Source organism: Schistocerca cancellata, chromosome 2, assembly GCF_023864275.1.
Source record: "Schistocerca cancellata isolate TAMUIC-IGC-003103 chromosome 2, iqSchCanc2.1, whole genome shotgun sequence".
Taxonomy (NCBI): domain Eukaryota; kingdom Metazoa; phylum Arthropoda; class Insecta; order Orthoptera; family Acrididae; genus Schistocerca; species Schistocerca cancellata.
Window position 1 is genome coordinate 1,031,125,496 of NC_064627.1, and position 22,031 is coordinate 1,031,147,526.

At 39.9% G+C, this 22,031-nt stretch overlaps 1 protein-coding gene across 1 annotated transcript in view; it reads right to left on the reverse strand.

The window, feature by feature from the left end:
* Positions 1–22,031, reverse strand: part of LOC126163003 (protein 5NUC-like) — a 234,339-nt gene that overhangs the window by 13,804 nt on the left and 198,504 nt on the right. Inside the window, exons 3-4 of the mRNA XM_049919862.1 lie at positions 17,765–17,966; positions 4,449–4,646 (exon numbers count right to left, since the gene is read on the reverse strand). Of these exons, the coding sequence (XP_049775819.1) occupies positions 4,449–4,646; positions 17,765–17,966 (400 nt within the window). The remainder of the gene's footprint in view (positions 1–4,448; positions 4,647–17,764; positions 17,967–22,031) is intronic.

A 22,031-nucleotide genomic window follows, 5' to 3' on the forward strand; every position in this document is an offset into this window, starting at 1 on the left:
GTTGAGTTGAGTATCTTGTTGATGCCTAATAGGAATGAAGTGGCTATACCAGGTAGGTGAGGTGCTGCTGTGACCCATGTGACTGGATGTGATAGTGGTGGATGGCTGTGTTTCTGGTCTTCCAGATTCCCATATTGTTAAGTGCTCTGCACTGTCATTCACTTAAAAGCAACTTGGTAATGTGGTGAGAATCTGACTGTGCCAACATATGAGGTCTCACACATTCGCCAAAAACACTATAATTGTTTCCAGGCAAGCCACAACATATTAAACTCTGCTTTGAATTGATAATAAAGAAACAATTCCAACAAAGTTATCACCACCCTTATGCATGGTTATTAATCTTTAAGTGTAAAATTATTATGAAAAGGTAAGTTGCTACTCACCATATAGCAGACATGCTGAGTTGCAGATAGGCACAATAAAAGCACTATCACAAATAAAGCTTTCGGTCAGTAAGGCCTTTCTCAACAATAGACGACAGACACACTCTGCTATATGGTCAGTAACAACTTTCCTTTTCATAATATTGTTACATTTCATCCTGAATCCACTGTTTGATTTAAGTGTAAAATTTTTTATAAAAAGTAAAAAGCACAGAGAAACTACATATATGTACTGTATGCCATATTAAAAGCATGAAGTCAGATACATAATGACCAAATTAAACATACTAAAACAGACAAATAATCTGTTTTAAATAAAATATTATATTACTACTAGTGAGTGACAGAACAGAGTTCTCTACAGTTACATCACAAGATTATCGTCTGCATGAAAGATTTATAATACTGAGGCTAATTGTTTATTTAATAAGAAATTTGTGAATCAACATTTATGAAACATCCATTTGAACCATGTAGTGAGGAATTAGCAAAATGAATAATTGTGCTCAGCTGTTAGCAGTCATAATTCTAGCGTGTGCAGTGTATAAAATATAATTTAATGTCACTAATTTGACATTGTGCAACTAAAAAGATATGATATTGAACTGTAATTGTTCAAACTTATGTGTTGTACATATTTAGAATATTAAAAACCTGTATAGGCTTGTATGTGTGGAATTGTAGTCAGGTACAGTCACTCTTTTGACTCAAATAATAGTTCATGTGAGGGAGCAAGCAGAGATGTTGTAAGGGTCTTTTGGTCACTATTCTTGATTAAGATTTATTTGTTCATTTGTTTGCTGTCCATATAAAAATCAGTTTTCAGACATTGTCATAGATTTTAGTTCACATACACAAAGGTTTAGTTAACATACGTAAGTGCACACACTGATACAAACAGTGAAGATAAGAAATTATCATTTTTGGTTCCAAAAACAAACTTTGCTATATATGCTGTTTTACAAAGAGACTTTACACCTTTAAATATATCTGCATACATCGACACAGTTTGTGAAGATAAAAAATTATCATTTTTGTGTTGAAAAAACAAACTTATGCTATACAACTGTTTTACAAAGGGATATTACAACTTGAAATCTTCTACTGAATAACAGCTTTTCTCCATTAATAAATGCTTCAGTTTATTCTTTAAAGTGTTTAAATTAGCTGTCTTGAGATCAGATGGAAGTCAGTTATAAAAGGTGGTTCCTATTGTATGTGGGCTACCTGTATTGTATGTGGACTAGGGCTCGAGCAACTTATGAGCTGTGTGTGTTTTAAAATGCTCATTCTAAACAACTATTTGTTTTCTTGCCTTTCATCCAAATCTTGTTATACATAGAGTTAAAATAAAAATTGAAATGACTGCATGGCATTGATAGGCCGGAGGCCCCATCCAAGGAAGTTCGGTCACCAAGCTGCAAGTCTTATTTCAGGTAACACCACATTGTGCGACTTGTGTGTTGGTGATGATGAAATGTCTAATCCAGCCATTAACTGAACCTGGGACCGCTGCATAGTAGGCAAACATGTTACCACTCAGCTAAGTAGGCTGATGGCTATACACACAGTGTATAATAAGCAGTATATACCTAAAACTGTCAAAATGCTACCCTACAATATCCCACATGTGATAGTCTATAGTCTGCTGATTATAATGGTATATTTAATGTAAATCTCATTAATTAAGAGAAATTGGTGATCAAAGTTGTTACAACAGTGTGCTATATGAAAATTGGTGTGTGCTAATCAGTATTTTTGAGAGGACTGAAACTACTCAGCAGAAACCTGATTTCATTCTTTCCAACAACTAAATTTGTTTTCTCAGAAACTAATTAACTTAAATAATATTCATAGTTAAAGTTTGGCCACTCTCAAAATTACTTTTGGCATTTGACCCATTATGCTTGTGAGGCATGCTTGGGTATTTCAGCCGGTAAAGCACTCGCCCACAAAAGGCAAAGATCCCAGGCTTGAGTCTCAGTCTGGGACACAGTTTTAATCTGCTAGGAAGCTTCTCCCTAGTCTACATTTGACAACATTCCTGCTACCTGTAAGACATTTTATTTATGTGGGTAGATTGTCAAAGAGTTTTATATTGCTTATTTCACTCCTGATAACATTCACACTGCAAACACAAATTTATTTAGGTATTTCAGCAGTTCTGTTGTAAACTCCTCTCAACATAGTTTTAACCCCAAGAATTTAACACTGTCAACCTCTCCCACCTGTATGTCCTCATCTTACACACATGCCATCTGATCAAATGTCTCCAGACAACACTATGTCATGAGAGGCAGACCCCCATTGCAGAGGGAGGCAAGGAGCTGTATGTTGTTGCCAGAGAAGCAGCAACAGCAGAGTGGGTTAGTCAAGAGAGCCCAGTGACTTGGAACGTGGACTTGCCATTTGATGTCACCTGAGTAACAAATCCATCACGGACATTTCAACCCTCTAAAAGGTCCCCAAGTCAACTGTCTGTGACGTGATTGTGAAGTGGAAATGTGAAGGAACAACAACAGCCAAACCAAGCCCAGACAGATGTCATGTACTGATGGATAGGGACGACACAGAACTGCTGAGGACAATCATAAAATATCAGATGAAATCAGTGGAAGGAACCAATCATGAATTCCAAAGTGCTACCAATAGTCCAGCTAGCACAGTCACTTTGTGTGAGGAGCTAAAAAGAATGGGGTGGAATGATCTAGCAGCTCCTCATAAGCCACACATTTCTGTAAGCAACACTGGGCAGTGGATGATTGGAAATGATTGATTTGGAGTAATGAATCATGCTACACCTTGTAGCAATCTGATGGAAGCATTTGGGTTTGGCAAATGCCCAGAGAGTGTTACCTGCCATCGTGTGTAGTGCCAACACTGAAGTATGGAGGAGGTGTCATCGTATGGGAATGTTTTTTTGTGGTTAGGTTGTAGTTCTTTTATCTTACTGCACTGTGTACTACATACAGCAGAGGAACAGTTCAGATATGATGATTGCTTAAATCAGCACGACAATGCATCCTGTCATAAAGCAGCATCTCTGAGGCAATGGTTTGTAGGCAATAACATAGAACACTTTTGAGATGAGTCAGAACACCAACTTCACTCTAGATGCAAACCATCCAACGTCACTACCTACTCTTTTCTTGGCTCTTGAAGAAGAATGAGCTGCCATTCCTCTACAGACATTCACACATGTTATTGAAAGTACCCTCAACAGTGTTCAAGCTATCACAAAGTTGAAGGGTTGATGCACCCCATATTAATGTCCACTAATATATGTCCAGATATTTTTGATCAGATACAGTATGTTGGGTGGAAACCTCTTGCAGGTATTTAACCACTTACAGTTATTTTTTTAAAAGTTTAATGATACTGAATTGACTAAAAATCTTTATATTTATATTTTTCTTTTCCCCATCTCCCTGACCCACAACACACACACAATGGTGTGTTTTTCCGATGAAGGCTATGGCCAAATGCTTTATGGAAATGTCTTTTAATGATGCCTGTCTGCAACTTAGATGCCATCTTTATTCTAAGCTGCAATCTATCTTTTCCTACATTACAATATTCCTATGTGCATTTTCTATTGTTGATTTTACTTTCAGTGACACTGCATACTGGTAAAATTGTCTTTCTTGTACAACATCAAGTTCAGTATGTTAGTTACTGATGGTGTTACAGAGTAATATGTGACCAAGTACTTTGTATTGACTGTAACACGCATGTTCTCCACTGTTACTATGTTGTTATAATGTACTGCTTTCAATATCCTGCCTTATATCCTATGCTTCTCGCCACAGCTCTGATAACAGGGTTCTCCCAGAATGAACTATAAGATAAATAAAATTATTTTTGTGATCGAGGTAAGCGTTATATCATTTAGTGCCAATAGGCTCACAGATCTCATTACAGCTTTTTTTGTCTAAAATGATATTTCTTAATTAATACATTAAACATCTAATAAGTACCACCTTAGCTGAAAATGCATCTTTGTGCTTGCATACACACAATTAAAAAGGAAAGAAATTGGAGAAGGAAGGGATGCTTACTCACCTTCTTCCACTGATGAATTAAGTAGCACTGGATTACCCGTAAATGATTTCAGTTCTCCATTCTGATCAAATACCACTGTTAAATTTCCCAGGTATTTAGTATATGCATAGGCTTGGACAACAGGAACTTTTTTCCCAGATGGCTGAGTGATTATTTTAGGATACAGATCCACAGGAACTTCACTATCTGGAGCATCACCTATGGAAAATATATTGAAGAATTAATGTTATTTATTTATTACATACAAGTGCAGAAAGTTTAAAAATTGCTATCAAAAGTAACAGAAGAGCTAATAAAATATTGGTGCTCCTCCTAAATTGAAGTTCATCTTGTGTATGTAGTTACTAGAAGTAGTTCAGTTTCATGCTTAGGACACAATAGCATATGTGTTTGTAGTGTTTGTAGTTGATGAGTAAAAAAGAGCTAAGGAGAAAAAGTATCCATCTTCCTTAGGACTACCCCATAAAATATTTTTCACAGTTTCTTCTGCAGTTGAATTGAATTCTAGTATTGAAAGTTTAACGTTAATACTTGCTTATGAATGTGTTTATTAGTTGTGTCAAACTCTCACACTTTTCAATAAATAAAGATTTCTTGTTAATATACCAAACGGGAAAGTGCTGGTAGATAGAAACAATAAAAAAAAAAAGAAAACACACAAACACACACACACACAAAAGTTTTTTTAGTGTGTGTGTGTGTGTTTTTTTATTGTGTCTATCTACCAGCGCTTTCCCGTTTGGTAAGTCATGGAATCTTTGTTTTTAATATATTTTTCCCATGTGGAATGTTTTTTTCTACAAAGATGATGTGACTTACCAAACAAAAGCGCTGGCAGGTCGATCGACTCACAAACAAACACAAACATACACACAAAATTCAAGCTTTCGCAACCAACGGTTGCTTCATCAGGAAAGAGGGAAGGATGATGAAGGATGATGAAGCAACTGTCGGTTGCGAAAGCTTGAATGTTGTGTGTATGTTTGTGTTTGTTTGTGTGTCTATCGACCTGCCAGTGCTTTTGTTTGGTAAGTCACATCATCTTTGTTTTTAGATATATTTTTCCCACATGGAATGTTTCCCTCTATTATATATATATATATATTACACATGGTGGGTGTGATTATAATGGTAACAACTTGCCATTATATTTCTCTGTCTCTCTCTCTCTCTCTCTCTCTCTCTCTCTCTCTCTCTCTCTCTCTACCTAAAAACAAAGATGATATGACTTACCAAATGAAAGTGCTGGCAGGTCGACAGACACACAAACGAACACTGGCTATAATAGAAGGAAACAGTCCACGAAGGAAAAATATACCTAAAAACAAAGATGATGTGACTTACCAAATGAAAGTGCTGGCAGGTCGACAGACACACAACGTTTGTCGTTTGTGTGTCTGTCGACCAGCCAGCACTTTCATTTGGTAAGTCACATCATCTTTGTTTTTAGGTATATTTTTCCTTCGTGGAATGTTTCCTTCTATATATATATATATATATATATATATATATATATATATATATATCTAAAAACAAAGATGATGTGACTTACCAAATGAAAGTGCTGGCAGGTCGACAGACACACAAACGAACACAAACATACACACAAAATTCAAGCTTTCGCAACAAACTGTTGCCTCATCAGGAAAGAGGGAAGGAGAGGGAAAGACGAAAGGATGTGGGTTTTAAGGGAGAGGGTAAGGAGTCATTCCAGTCCCGGGAGCGGAAAGACTTACCTTAGGGGGAAAAAAGGACGGGTACACACTCGCACACACACACATATCCATCCACACATATACAGACACAAGCAGACATATTTATGTCTGCTTGTGTCTGTATATGTGTGGATGGATATGTGTGTGTGTGCGAGTGTGTACCCGTCCTTTTTTCCCCCTAAGGTAAGTCTTTCCGCTCCCGGGACTGGAATGACTCCTTACCCTCTCCCTTAAAACCCACATCCTTTCGTCTTTCCCTCTCCTTCCCTCTTTCCTGATGAGGCAACAGTTTGTTGCGAAAGCTTGAATTTTGTGTGTATGTTTGTGTTCGTTTGTGTGTCTGTCGACCTGCCAGCACTTTCATTTGGTAAGTCACATCATCTTTGTTTTTAGATATATTTTTCCTTCGTGGAATGTTTCCTTCTATTACAACTATATATATATATATATATATATATATATATATGTGTGTGTGTGTGTGTGTGAGAGAGAGGGAGAGGGAGAAATATAATGACACGTTGTTACCATTATAATCACACCCACCATATATATATATATATATATATATATATATATATATATAGTTATAATAGAAGGAAACAATCCACGAAGGAAAAATATATACACTCCTGGAAATTGAAATAAGAACACCGTGAATTCATTGTCTCAGGAAGGGGAAACTTTATTGACACATTCCTGGGGTCAGATACATCGCATGATCACACTGAGAGAACCACAGGCACATAGACACAGGCAACAGAGCATGCACAATGTCGGCACTAGTACAGTGTATATCCACCTTTCGCAGCAATGCAGGCTGCTATTCTCCCATGGAGACGATCGTAGAGATGCTGGATGTAGTCCTGTGGAACGGCTTGCCATGCCATTTCCACCTGGCGCCTCAGTTGGACCAGCGTTCGTGCTGGACGTGCAGACCGCGTGAGACGACGCTTCATCCAGTCCCAAACATGCTCAATGGGGGACAGATCCGGAGATCTTGCTGGCCAGGGTAGTTGACTTACACCTTCTAGAGCACGTTGGGTGGCACGGGATACATGCGGACGTGCATTGTCCTGTTGGAACAGCAAGTTCCCTTGCCGGTCTAGAAATGGTAGAACGATGGGTTCGATGACGGTTTGGATGTACCGTGCACTATTCAGTGTCCCCTCGACGATCACCAGTGGTGTACGGCCAGTGTAGGAGATCGCTCCCCACACCATGATGCCGGGTGTTGGCCCTGTGTGCCTCGGTCGTATGCAGTCCTGATTGTGGCGCTCACCTGCACGGCGCCAAACACGCATACGACCATCATTGGCACCAAGGCAGAAGCGACTCTCATCGCTGAAGACGACACGTCTCCATTCGTCCCTCCATTCACGCCTGTCGCGACACCACTGGAGGCGGGCTGCACGATGTTGGGGCGTGAGCGGAAGACGGCCTAACGGTGTGCGGGACCGTAGCCCAGCTTCATGGAGACGGTTGCGAATGGTCCTCGCCGATACCCCAGGAGCAACAGTGTCCCTAATTTGCTGGGAAGTGGCGGTGCGGTCCCCTACGGCACTGCGTAGGATCCTACGGTCTTGGCGTGCATCCGTGCGTCGCTGCGGTCCGGTCCCAGGTCGACAGGCACGTGCACCTTCCGCCGACCACTGGCGACAACATCGATGTACTGTGGAGACCTCACGCCTCACGTGTTGAGCAATTCGGCGGTACGTCCACCCGGCCTTCCGCATGCCCACTATACGCCCTCGCTCAAAGTCCGTCAACTGCACATACGGTTCACGTCCACGCTGTCGTGGCATGCTACGAGTGTTAAAGACTGCGATGGAGCTCCGTATGCCACGGCAAACTGGCTGACACTGACGGCGGCGGTGCACAAATGCTGCGCAGCTAGCGCCATTCGACGGCCAACACCGCGGTTCCTGGTGTGTCCGCTGTGCCGTGCGTGTGATCATTGCTTGTACAGCCCTCTCGCAGTGTCCGGAGCAAGTATGGTGGGTCTGACACACCGGTGTCAATGTGTTCTTTTTTCCATTTCCAGGAGTGTATTTAAAAACAAAGATGATGTGACTTACCAAATGAAAGTGCTGGCAGGTCGACAGACACACAAACAAACACAAACATACACACAAAATTCAAGCTTTCGCAACCAACGGTTGCCTCGTCAGGAAAGAGGGAAGGAGAAGGAAAGACAAAAGGATATGTCTGCTTGTGTCTGTGTATGTGTGGATGGATATGTGTGTGTGTGCGAGTGTATACCTGTCCTTTTTTCCCCCTAAGGTAAGTCTTTCCGCTCCCGGGATTGGAATGACTCCTTACCCTCTCCCTAAAACCCATATCCTTTTGTCTTTCCTTCTCCTTCCCTCTTTCCTGACGAGGCAACCGTTGGTTGCGAAAGCTTGAATTTTGTGTGTATGTTTGTGTTTGTTTGTGTGTCTGTCGACCTGCCAGCACTTTCATTTGGTAAATCACATCATCTTTGTTTTTAAATATATATATATATATATATATATATATATATATATATATATATATATATATAATGGACATCTCTGCCCAAACTCTTTGCCTTTACAAATGTCTGCTTGTGTCTGTGTATGTACAGATGGATATGTGTGTGTGTGCGCGAGTGTATACCTGTCCTTTTTTCCCCCCTAAGGTAAGTCTTTCCGCTCCCGGGATTGGAATGACTCCTTACCCTCTCCCTTAAAACCCACATCCTTTTGTCTTTCCCTCTCCTTCCCTCTTTCCTGATGAAGCAACCGTTTGTTGCGAAAGCTTGAATTTTGTGCGTATGTTTGTGTGTCTATCGACCTGCCAGCACTTTCGTTTGGTAAGTGACATCATCTTTGTTTTTAGATATATTTTTCCCACGTGGAATGTTTCCCTCTCTCTCTCTCTCTCTCTCTCTATATATATATATATATATATATATATATATATATATATATATATATATTGTATAAAGACTGCATGCATTTGGGAAAGAAAGAGCAAAATCAGTCTCTATACTCTGAGTCCATCAGCAATGTACCACAGTAAGTAATAAGTGGAACTGGAACGTAAGATAAATTTTGGCATAATTTAACCACTGCTGAAGATCTGTCACGGTCCAAAATAATTCTTGGTCTACCATAAAAAAAAAAAACCATACATTAAATCTCAATATATTTGCAGCTGTTTAGTCTCTATTTCTTTCCTTTTTATGCATGAAGCAATTAACCAGAGTTGTCGAAAGACAAGGATGTGACTAGTAGCGTGAAAACAAAGACAGCAATTCTTCAAGCAACTGCTTCTATCAGAATAGAAAGGAATATTTGTCTGTCCTTAAAAATCTGATGTTCAATATAAAGTATAGTATTTTCAAAATACAAAATTGTCAACACAGTGACTAAGTATGAAGCAATAGCTAATAGTATAACAAACTTGGTTGCAACCAGAATTTTAACTTTAGAAAGTTGCACATGCTGACAACACTAAAGTCCCTAGCAGTTCATAGGTGACGTTCTCTATTCAATAATAACAGCAAGAAGCCTTTTGTCTGGTGGTACCATCTACTACAACTATTAAAGTCGGGATCCCAGATTTGATCCAAGCTACTATTTGGATTTTGAATAATAATCATAAGTCTTGGCAGCTGAAGAGTTGCAGTACATAGAATCACCAACTACCTACCGGTGACCTTGTCAAAAGAGGGTAGAGTAGTGCATTGAGGTTTATGACATCCTCTTGCCCTGGGGGTGGTAAACTACCTCTAAAAGCAGGAGAATCAGTAATGAACAATGCTATGAGGATGCTGAAAGTAAGGAAAGATGACACAGTGTATTCGCAGGACAAGCAGGCTTCCAAAAATAATCTTATGATGACCACTTCCCTTGCAAATAATATCAGAGTAAATCAGTCCCTCATTAATATCTCTGTGTGGAGACTACCATAGGGAAGATTATGAAAAGGGGAGCATATAAACCTAGCATTCTCTAGTTGAAAGTATGTTGTGTTAGAAATCTGAATTTTGTAGAGAAACTGGAGAATCTGAAAAGAGATGTGCAGGCTTAAGTTAGGCTTAATAGAATTACTGAACTGAAATGGGAAGAGAAGAGAGATTTCTGGTTAGAATATCGTAGAACAAAAGCAAACTGATGCTTTTCATTTATTATTAAAGAGTAGCAATAACAACATCAGTAAATGGTGTAACAGGCATTGACATTATTATCAACAGAAAGATGTGTAACAGGATGACTTACTTTGAGCAACAAAGTGAACAAATTACTGGATAATGATTAAAACTAGCCACTATTGTACAGAGTTGCATACTCTCATCATAAGCTCTAATGATTCTGAAACTGAGAAAATGTGAGGAAATAAGGGAAATGAAGAAATATATGAAGGAGGATGAGAATTTGATAGTGTTATAACATCAAGTTGAACACATATATTTGAAAGACGACACAATACATGTAAGTCACAGAGTGAGTAGACAACGTAAGACATGGGTACACGGTAACAGTCAAATCAGCACTGAGTCCAAGTCTAGTGCCCGCTGGCTGGCTGCTTAGGTGGTGCGGCTGCTGCATTGCTGGCAGACAGCGCCGCATGTAGGGGACGCACGTAGCTGCGCAGCAGCACTTCGAAAGATCAGTGAGTCACAACAGATAGTATTTATGAGACTCGATTCCTATCACAGTGGAGGGAAGAGAATTGAATAGTAAGGAAGGTTAACTGGAGAATATGATGTAGGGGAGAGGAATGAGAGGGAAGAGTGTCTCACAGAAGTAGTCTTAGGTTGCAGGTGGTTGTAGCAGACACATTCTTTCGAAATCAGAAGAGAGAAAGGTACCTTTGGAGGAGACTAGGAAACACAGGGAGATATGAAGTGGACTTCATCTTGCATTAGAAAATAGTAACAAAGGAAAACAGCACTGAGTGAATAGACAACGTAAGACATGGAAGAAAAGCTGTCAGGCAAAATCAAACAATGGAAAATCCAGGATGGAATGTAACAATATAATGAAAAGGACAATTGCTACTCACTATATAGTGGAGATACTGATTCGCCGAAATCCACAACAAAAAGCAAGGATAGACGACAACTTGGAAATTAAATATTACAGTGCAAATCATGCACAGATACCTATACATACTCAGACTGTAACTTTGGCAAGTTGAACAGCAAGCTGAAATTCAAGAAGATAGAAAGGAGTATGTAATGAAATGGAATACTGAAAATTATGCATGAGTGAGGCATAATGGACAGTTTCTGAGACAGTAAGTAGTACCCTATGTGAAAATGTCAAGAGTAGATCAATAGAAAAGAAGTGGAATATAATAAAGACTGGAATATAGGAGAAGGAGCTACAGATGGTAAAAGAAATTTTTGAGCTTATAGATGAAAGAAGAAAATATAGGAAACTTAAACATGAAGTAAAAATGCAACTGTATATAGGTTTCCTAGAAATGAAATTAACAGCAAGTGCAAACAGGTTAAGTCAGAACTGATGTGAGTAATACATACAGCTACTGATTGCAGGAAAAACTGGCACAATATACAGGGAGATAAAATGTAACTTCAGAGGAGTAAAATGTAAAGGTGTTAACCTGTAAGATGCAGGTAAAAAAACTCTATTAAAAGCAGAAGGAAAGGCAGACAGATAACAAGAGTACAATGAAGACCTATACAATGGTCATGAACAGAGCTGATGTGAAAGAAATGGGACTGAACATTTCCCAATATTTTACTTCATGCCTTTCTTATGCAAACATATTATTACCCCCAAGCAGTGTGGTCAGGCAGAAAGTTTGTGGTACACTGTAGCACTGGTCGTGATCACTTCACTTGCAGCACACAATATCCACGAACTCACCCAACCACCAGACCCCAGTTAAACTACATTCAGGAAACAAATTACACCATTTTACCTACAGATTGATCCACTACTTCCCTACACATTTCCTCTGTCATAATTTCATGTCAGTCAGTTATTTTACGACATGCTGTGATCACTAGTGGAGAACCATCCTACTACTCATAATACAATTTGCTCCCACAGTGCTTAGAGCCATTTGAACCAAAGTACAATTTGATCCTGCATTTTCATTTCTCAGATATTGAAATAGTTATTCACAGTTGTCTTTACAGCCCTCTAATGCTATCATTTGTCCATTTCTCATGTCTGTTTCATATTTTTTCTAGTTTTCTTTCATTTTCCCCTAATAAAATACAACCCAATTTTACCTCCAATAATCCTCTAGTGTTTAGTGTCTAGGCATCTGTCACTGATTTCATTTATATTCTTTTTCTTCTCTCTAGTGGTATCCCATCCCACATGGTCCCCAATTCCATTTATGAGTGTTTACAGCCATTATGTATTTTTGTGCCTGCTTCAAGTTAAGAAAAATCTAGATTCCTTCAGCAAAAGGTATTAGATACAGGACTGCAACACCCGCAATAAAGAGAGAGCAAATGTATCATCCTCTCGACCATCCAAGATACGAGATACCTTCCGGACGATTGCCCTGAGAATGTTCAGATCACGACCCATGGAAGTGTATGTCCTGCCACTAGGGGGATCCAAGAAAAAATTTTCAAGCGGCTTAAAACTACATCATCTGCTCTCCATCCAGGAGTTTTTTGACTTTGAGGAAAGTGAATGGATTTACTGAATTTTTTCCAAAACTAGTAAATCTGTTGCAGAACTAAAATGTCAGTGGTAGATGAAATGTATCTACAGTAAAGCACTTAATCTGTTCAAACTTTTTTGTAATGTTACACATTATTTGTATTGTAATATATAAGTTTTGTAATTTTTGATTCTGTCTATCCAGCCAAGGCTGGTGAATGACACAGCCATGGTAATAAGGGTAGTAATATCTAAGTCAGTTCAGAAAAGTATGAGGTGGAATCGAAAATTTTTGGGACGGCTCTGCCATCTGGAGAGTAGGAGTAGTAGATCTTTCCACCCCTAAGTGGCGAGAGCTGCATATCTGATGAGTCAGTCAGTGTGTGGAGTGGCATTCAGCTGGGAGGACATGTTGCGTGTCCACAGTGATTTCTGTAATACTCTGTGATTGGCGTGTGGCAATTTTGTGATGGATCCATGAACAGAACAGCGGACCTTCATCAGACCACAGCTGATGACCCAACCTTCTTGTCACGGGTTATCACCAGCGACGAGAGCTGAATTTACAGTTATGACCCAGAGACAAAGCAACAATCATCCCAGTGGAAGAGCCCGGGCTCTCCAAGACCCAAAAAAGTGAGACAGGTGAAGAGGATGATCATCATTTTCTTTGATACCAAGGGAATTGTGCACAATGAATTCGTCCCACCCAACCAAACAGTGAATTCCGCATACTACTGTGACGTTTTGTGATGGCTCTGTGAAAATGTGTGGTGATGACAGCCCGAACTTTGGCATCAAGGGAACTGGCTGCTGCATCACGACAATGTGCCCTGGCATACGTCCTTGCCCACCAGGACCATCTTGGCAAAAAACAACATGGCGGTTGTACCTCACCCACCGTACTCACCAGATTTGGCACCTTGCGACTTCGCGCTATTCCCAAAACTGAAAATCAAGTTGAAAGGCCGTCAGTTCGACACTCTAGTGAGGATTCAAAAAGCATCGCTGGTGGTGATAAATACCCTCAAAGAACAGGACTTACAGAAAATGTTTGACCAGTGGCATAAGTGCTGTGACTGGTGTGTACATGTGGATGGGAACTACTTCAAGGGTGATGGTGACGATTAGTCCAAGGTAAAGTTTTCAACAGATGGCAGCACCAGTTTCAAAAATTTTGGATGTTACCTCCTATCCTTTTCCCCAGCTAAAGCCCAGTCGCACATCCTGTTCCTTAAAAGCTGCCTAAGCCGTGTAAATCCCCTCCCCTCCCAAATGGAATAACCATAAAAATTAATATCTCTGAATGTCATCCCTTTTTTCACTATGACCATCACATTTTCAGATTCCATAAATCCCTATCCCCTACTAATGTGATACTGCAGAAACACAGACAACTGTAAACCAACTCTGCTCCCTCTCACTGTTACTGTGTAACCTTTACTATGAGTACTCTCATTCTCAATTGTATAGCCTTGCTCTCTGATACCTGGAAGAGCACTCCAAACACCATCTCCAAAAGTCTCGAATTTATTTACATCTTAGACCCACTTCAGAGCACCACTACCCAACAACAACTATTCTACCCTAGTGAACCCCTTATCAACCTCTTCAGCACGAAGCCCGTGTCTTGCTGACCTTTTTCCTCTGCCACATCCCACAAAACTCTGTTCCATCATCCTACAGAATCCAAAAATTAAAAAATGCAAAACACAGCTGTTAACGTGTACAACAAAAACCTCAGTCCTACAGAAGTTCAGTCCTATCCAAAGGCTCACTTTCAACCCCACTCCCAAGTTCAGTCACACTGGACTCATCAAAAATCTATCGGTGCTCTGCTTCTCTCAGTCCTTATAGTGGAAACATGTTTTTTTCTATCAGTCTCCCCAACCATAGCCAACGTAATTCCAATACTGAATCTCATCTTTCCCAGTTCATACCACCATCCAACCATGACCATCCCCCACTCCCACCTAACCACCTCCCTGGTTACTGTCCAGGAATTCCTTACTTCCAACTTGGTCCTACTATCCTTCCCAAGGTCCCTTCCCCAGAACACAAACTCCTCAATGGAAAAAAGAAGAGTCATCCATAATCTCCAAACAGGCACTGATTTAATCATCTTCCCTGCAGATAAAGATTCCACAACTGACATGATGAATCAGAATGATTATCAGACAGAAGGCATCTGTCAACTGTCTGACCCCTCTACTTATAAGTCCTGCCATAATGATCTCATCCAGCATAACCTACAATCCCTGCTCGAATCCTTAGGCCCATCCCAGGGTCTCTCCATGAATTCATCTTCCTTCTCACCCCCAATGAGACACTGCACACCCACCTTTCACAGGCTTTCCGAAATCCACAAAACCAACAATTCTGGACACCTCGTTGTAGCTCGATACTGTGCTCCTCTGAAAAGAATCTCCATTCTCACTGACCAACAGCAGTTGCCTGTAGTCTAGCCTCTCATTTAAAGATACTAACTCTTTCTTTCACTGACTCTCAACTATCCTTAGCTCATTACCACCTGGATCCCTACCCAACACTACTGATGCCATATCCTTATCAATTAACATCCCACATGTCCAAGAAGTTGCCAGTATCAAACACTACGCGTTCCAATGTCCTTCCAACTCCTATCTCACCATCTCACTCCTTACACATCTAACAAATTATATCTCCACTCTTAAATACTTCTCCTTCATGGGGAAGATATACAAACAAATCTGCATTATGGCCCCCTGTTATGTGAACCTGCTGTGGGCCATCTAGATGAAACCTTCCTAGGCTCCCAAAACATGTCTGCTTCCAGTGTGTTGATGATATCTTCATGATCTGTCCCAGGATCAAGACATCATATTCTCATCACTCCACAGCCTCAACACCTTCTCACCCATTCACTTCACAGTCATCCTCAGCTCACAATGCCACCTACTTTGACATTGAACTTCACATCTCTGATGGCTCCACCTATACTTCTGCCCAAGTCAAGTCCACTAACCATAAACATTACCTGCATTTTCACAGCTGTCATCCTTTCAAAACAAAACAAAAAGTCACTTCCATAAAGACTGGCTAACCATGGAAAATGCATTCAGTTCCCTTGTTCAGTATGCTGAAGTTCTCAATAGTTCCCTTTTCCAGTACGCTCAGGTCTAACTAAGGCCTCCACAGACAAGCACTATCCCCCAAACCTTGTCTGCAGTTAGATTTCCACACCATATCCTCAAAACACCTCTAATCCTTCTACCACCTCAAAGAACCAGCTGCAAAGAAACACCTCCCTTCATCACCCAGTATCATAGCAGACTGGAACATGTGAACAATATCTTCACCAGGGGTTTGACTGTTTATCATCATGCCTGGAAATGAGAAATATCTGACTCACAATCATCACCCCTCCTCCTAAGGTGGTATTCTGCTGCGCATCCAGTCTATGCATTCTCCTAGTTTACTCTTATTCCACACCCACTTCCTACCCTTTGCAACACGTCCTTGTGAAAGACTTGGTGCAAGGCCTGCACAATACACCCACCCAACACATCCTACTCTGGTCCCTTCACAGACTTATCCAATCCCACCAGAGGCAGGGCAGGGCCACCTGTGACAGCAGTCATGCCATATACCAGCCCTGCTGCAAACTCTGCACAGCATTTTACATGGGCATGGCCACCAATCAACTGTCTCTCCAAATGAAAGGTCATTGTCAAATTGTGGCCAAGAACAGAGTTGGCTACTCAGTGGTGCAACATGCTCCCAAGCAGAACATTCTGATTCCAGTGGCTGTGCCAACTCATGCCATCTGGATTTTCTCTTAACACCAGTTTCTTGAACTACATATGAGAGTTGTCCTTGCAACACATCATCCATTTCTGTAATTCTCTTGCCCTCTATCTCTGCTAGCCTCCTGCCACACTCCCTCCTCCACACTGCCCAGGACCCTAACTTCATTCACCTTGCGATCACACCTTCTTCCCCACAGTTTGCCCTTCTGTTCTGTTGTACCCTCCAAATCCAGTCCTCCACTTCCCTGCCACATCACCATCACTTGGCCCTGCATGAAGCCACAGTGCCATTGTCAGTGCCTGTCTCATTTCTATCCCATGGACCTGCTTCCCCTCTTCCTATGCTTCCTGCACCCCTTTCTCATGTGCTTGTTGCCTCCATCCATCACTACTCTCAGCCATGCTTCACCAACCCTTCCTCCCATAGAAGTAGCCTTAAAAAAATTAAGACTGAACAAGTTCTCCACTATTCTTAGAAAATTATGTCTAAAGTACTGTGACACACACATTAAGGAGACAGAAAAAGTACAAAATAAAGGGATACTAAGGGGAAAAGTTGAGGAAAGAGGTAAATCTAATATGGAAAACCCTCACCAGAAAATTGAATAGTTTCAGGGGCATCTGGTAAGGCAACAAGGCATAGTTAACCTATGGCTGGAAGGAGAAGTAGAGGGGAGAAATTGTAGTGGAAAATGAAGACTAGAATGTGCACAACAGATTACAGATGATGTCATGTAAAAGCTACATATGGATGAAAAGAACAGCAAAGATAAGAAAAGATCAACAACTGCATGAAACCTATTGCAAGACCAATGACAAAAAGAAAAAAGAATGAGTTCAGCTAGATTTTTATCCTCAAGTTTCTATGTTTGTAGCTTTCATACTTCATATACTGAATCAAGAAGACTTTTTCAAGATGTACGCTGTAAAACTTAAGAGCTGTGTATGTGTGCAGGGGGTGGGACTTCAATTGCATATATCTTAACATGGTGTGTGTATTTGGAGGTGGGGGGATGTTTAGGTTAGGGAGAGGACAGTTGAGGGTACTTTGTGTATATCTTCTTATTTTCTTGCACTATGTAGATTGAAGTTTTAATCTGAATAACTGCACACACTTTGTTAGACACACACTTTGTTAGACAGTTGGCAGGGAGTACTATATACATGAAAAAAATGACAACTATGCGTGCACTTACCAGTGTACAAGAAGGTATTGGTATGTCCACCAATGACAACATCAATATCAGGAACTTCGGAAGCAATTCTCTGATCTGTTTTGTAACCTGAATGGCCCAATGCAATCAGAATATTGATTCCTTCACGTTTCAGTCTCTCTGCTTCTTCTTTAATACTTGCTACTTCATCCAAAAATTTGACTTTTCCAGTGAAGGCTATGATCTAGAAAATTAATATTATTCATTATAAGTTAAATATCTAAAAATCAAAAATTAATATAAATATTCAATTTGATGAACACAAGCATTCATCAACAAGAACAACTGTGGGGTTAAGCACACATACATTGATGTAGGGACACTGGATCTTTAAATCTGGAAAATTCAGTCATTTGTTTCGTTATGAGAAAAAAAAGCAATACATAAAATAAAAATGGCAAATTTGCAAGTGTGATTGGGGGAAGGTACTATTGATATGAGTGAAATAATTTGATCCTGCACAAATGGTCAGTTCACTATTAAAAAATTATCAACAGAATAATAGCATTCTGTGCCAGAGTGCTACATAATTTTCTCTTTATTGACTCAGTTTCATCCTTCTGAATATTGTGATTTTTAGCTTATTGCATATTTTCATTCCCATATATTGTGCAGATTGTGCAAAAAGACCCAGTCTGTGTGGTAGGAAGTATGAAACTTAATTTTGTTTCTAGTTTCATACCTGTGCTGGAAATTATTTGGAACAAACATTTCACAATTATTTTTGTGAAAAGAATTATTTCACATAAGTATAATGAGAGAAAATTTAGTATGTTAGGTCTCTTAATAGTCATCTTGGGGCTGAAGCTCTTTTTTTCTGTGTTTGCTTTATCAATACGTATGTTTTTGGATAGGGTCCGTCTTCAGCAAAACACAATTTTGTTTTTTAATGCAAACATGTTTCACTGCAGTTGCAGCATCTTCAGTGGGCTTTTATTTTTCATCTGTTAAAGATAAAGAATGTTCTTTACTGTTTGTATACATGTAACAATTAGTTTTTAAATCATAATTACAGCTATTTGAAAAAACAAGTAAATTATGAATTCATACCTTTTTACCACATGGTGTGGTTTTTCTGATGTGCTGTTTTTCTACATCACTGTTTTGTTCCACAGTTTGTCATCTGCAACCACTTACACCTTAAAGTAGATAAACTGTTTAAGCCAAAATTACGATTTGAAAATTGTTATTTCTGTGCCTGAAATTAATTAATTCTGTCTGTTTTGTGTGTGTGTGTGTGTGTGTGTGTGTGTGTGTGTGTGTGTCTATTTACATAATGTTTCACTTTGGAACAGTTGAAGGTGTAAAAAATAGATGGCTGACAGTAGAACAGTTGAAGGTGTTCCTGGCGGTTGTTCTGAAGCTTTCAGGTCTCTGTGAATTATTTTAAATTTTGTTTTACTTGTGTGTGTGTGTGTGTGTGTGTGTGTGTGTGTGTGTGTGTGTGTGTGTGTGTGTGGGAGGGGGGCTGGTGTGTGTGGGGGGGGGGGGGGGGGAGTGAGAGCTTTGTAGGTTGGTCTTGTCTAATAATTCTTTGAGGGCAGAGAACAGAGTTCCATTGCAGAAAGCCAGCCGGAGTGGCAGTGCGGTTCTAGGCGCTACAGTCTGGAACCGCGGGACCGCTACGGTCGCAGGTTCGAATCCTGCCTCGGGCATGGATATGTGTGATGTCCTTAGGTTAGTTAGGTTTAAGTAGTTCTAAGTTCTAGGGGACTGATGACCACAGCAGTTAAGACCCATAGTGCTCAGAGCCATTTGAACCATTTTTCTGAACCACTGCAGAGAGCTGTGTATTATCACTTGTTTTCCTTCCACTATGGCTTTTTGTTTCTGATCATTTTCTTCCATTATTAGTTTTTGTGAGGGGCTGTAGCTGCATTTGAGAATTTTCAAATCAGTATTGATGTTTGTTGGGTTATGTTTCTTGTCCAAGAGGTGTTCAGCAAATGTAGAATGACAGCTGTTACTTTTTAATGCTCTTCTGTTTCTGTGTATCTGGTATTAAAGTTTCTGCTTGACTGCCCTATATATAAACTGCTTCGCAGTCCTGACATGTTAATTGGTAAATACTGGATGATTTGTCTTTGTCTGTGCTTGTGTTGATTGTCCTTAGTTTTCTCTGTGTTGAGTTGTCTGTCCTGTAGGCTATTTTTACCCCTTGTTTCTTTGAGTATGTTGCCTATTCTGTGGACTGCTTTGTTGTTGTAGGTGAGACTGAACCACCTGCTTGTCATTGTGGGTGTTTCTAGCTAATGTGTGGGTTCTGTGTGTTTGTAAGTTGGTGAGAAGGTTGTTGTTTTTGTGCATTGGGAGACCTTTTTAATTTTTTGGTTCAGTTTATATATAGTGTTTGTGTCATATCCATCCTGATTATCTGCAATTCACTCTTGTAGTTGTTTCCAGTGAGTGGGTTTTTGTTCAGTCTGTATAGCATGTATTGGAATCCGGCTAGTTTGTGCGTAATTGAATGATTAGAATGTTTGTGAATGGCTGTGCTGGTGGTGGTCACTTTCCTGAATATAGAGAAATGGTGTTGGTTGTTGTGTCTGTATATTTTGAGGTCAAGGAAGTTTAACCTATTGTCGTGTTCTGTTTCTATGGCGAATTTTATTTTTGAGTGTGATTGAGAAAAATGTTGGCTAGGAGTCCACTAACTGGTGACCCCACTGGAAGCCCATCTTCTTGTGAGTGGAACTGATTGTCAAATGAGAAATAGTTTTTCTCTGTGACTAGTTTTAGAATGCTAGCTATTTCTTTTATGTGGGGTTTGGGAATTTTGGCTTGTTCTTCTAATTGTTTTTTGATGATGTTGATGGTTTCTGTGGTGGGGATATTGGAGTACATGGATGTGATGTCAAATAATGTGATTGTGACTGTTGTGGGTATGTTGATGTCTTTGATTTGTTGTATCAGCTCTTCAGTGTTGTGTATGTATGCATTTCTCTGGCTAAGTGGTATGTGGGTGAACTTGTGAAAAAATGAAAAAAAAATTTAAAAACAATTCACAGACACCTCTGAAAGATTCAGAACAACTGCCAGGAAGACCTTCAACTGTTCTACTGTCAGCCATCTTGTTTTTACACCTTTAACAGTTCCACTGCCCACCATGTTTGTTTTTACAGCTATTGAAACAGTGACAGTGGCAGTGGCAACTCTATGTATAGTGTTTGACAGTGATGAAGATGAGGAAAAAGAAAATGTAAGTGAAACATTATGTAAATAGACACACACACACAACACACACACACACACACACACACACAGAGAGAGAGAGAGAGAGAGAGAGAGAGAGAGAGAGAGAGAATTAATTAATTTCAGGCATAGAAATAACAATTTTCAAATCGTAATTTTGGGTTAAACAATTTATCTACTTTAAGGTGTAAGTGGTTGCAGACGACAAACTGTGAAACAAAACAGTCACTGCAGAAACATAACACATCAGAAAAACCATGAATTCATAATTTATGTGTTTTTTCAAATATATGTAATTACGATTTAAAAACCAATAGTTACATGTATACAAATAGTAAAGAACATTCTTTGTCTTTTACAGATGAAAAATAAAAGCCCACTGAAAATACTGCAACTGCAGTGAAACATGTTTGGGTTAAAAAACAAAATTGTGTTTTGCTAAAGGCAGACCCTATCCAAAAATATATGTCTCTTAATAGTGACTGATAAGATTCTCTCTGCTTTGCACTGCATATATATATATATATATAAACAAAGATGATTTGACTTACCAAACGAAAGCGCTGGCACGTCGATAGACACACAAACAAACACAAACATACACACAAAATTCTAGCTTTCGCAACCAACGGTTGCCTCCTCAGGAAAGAGGGAAGGAGAGGGAAAGACGAAAGGATTTGGGTTTTAAGGGAGAGGGTAAGGAGTCATTCCAATCCCGGGAGCGGAAAGACTTACCTTAGGGGGGAAAAAGGACGGGTATACACTCGCACACACACACATATCCATCCACACATATACAGGCACAAGCAGACATATCATATGTCTCTTCTGTGAGGTGGCAAGGAATCCAGTGGGCACACCTTTGAGCACCCCCACTGGTGGTCTCGCCTAAAGACTTATTGTGCTTTTGTTCGCTGTCAGGTATCTACAGACATTCTGCAAGTGCCTACGAATATCGGTGACGCTCTCGTGTTTCGTCAAAATAAGCTCGGTGACAGCTCTCTGCTTGGAACGCATGTCCATTACAGACGCCATTTTGAAGGCTATGTGTAGCGCC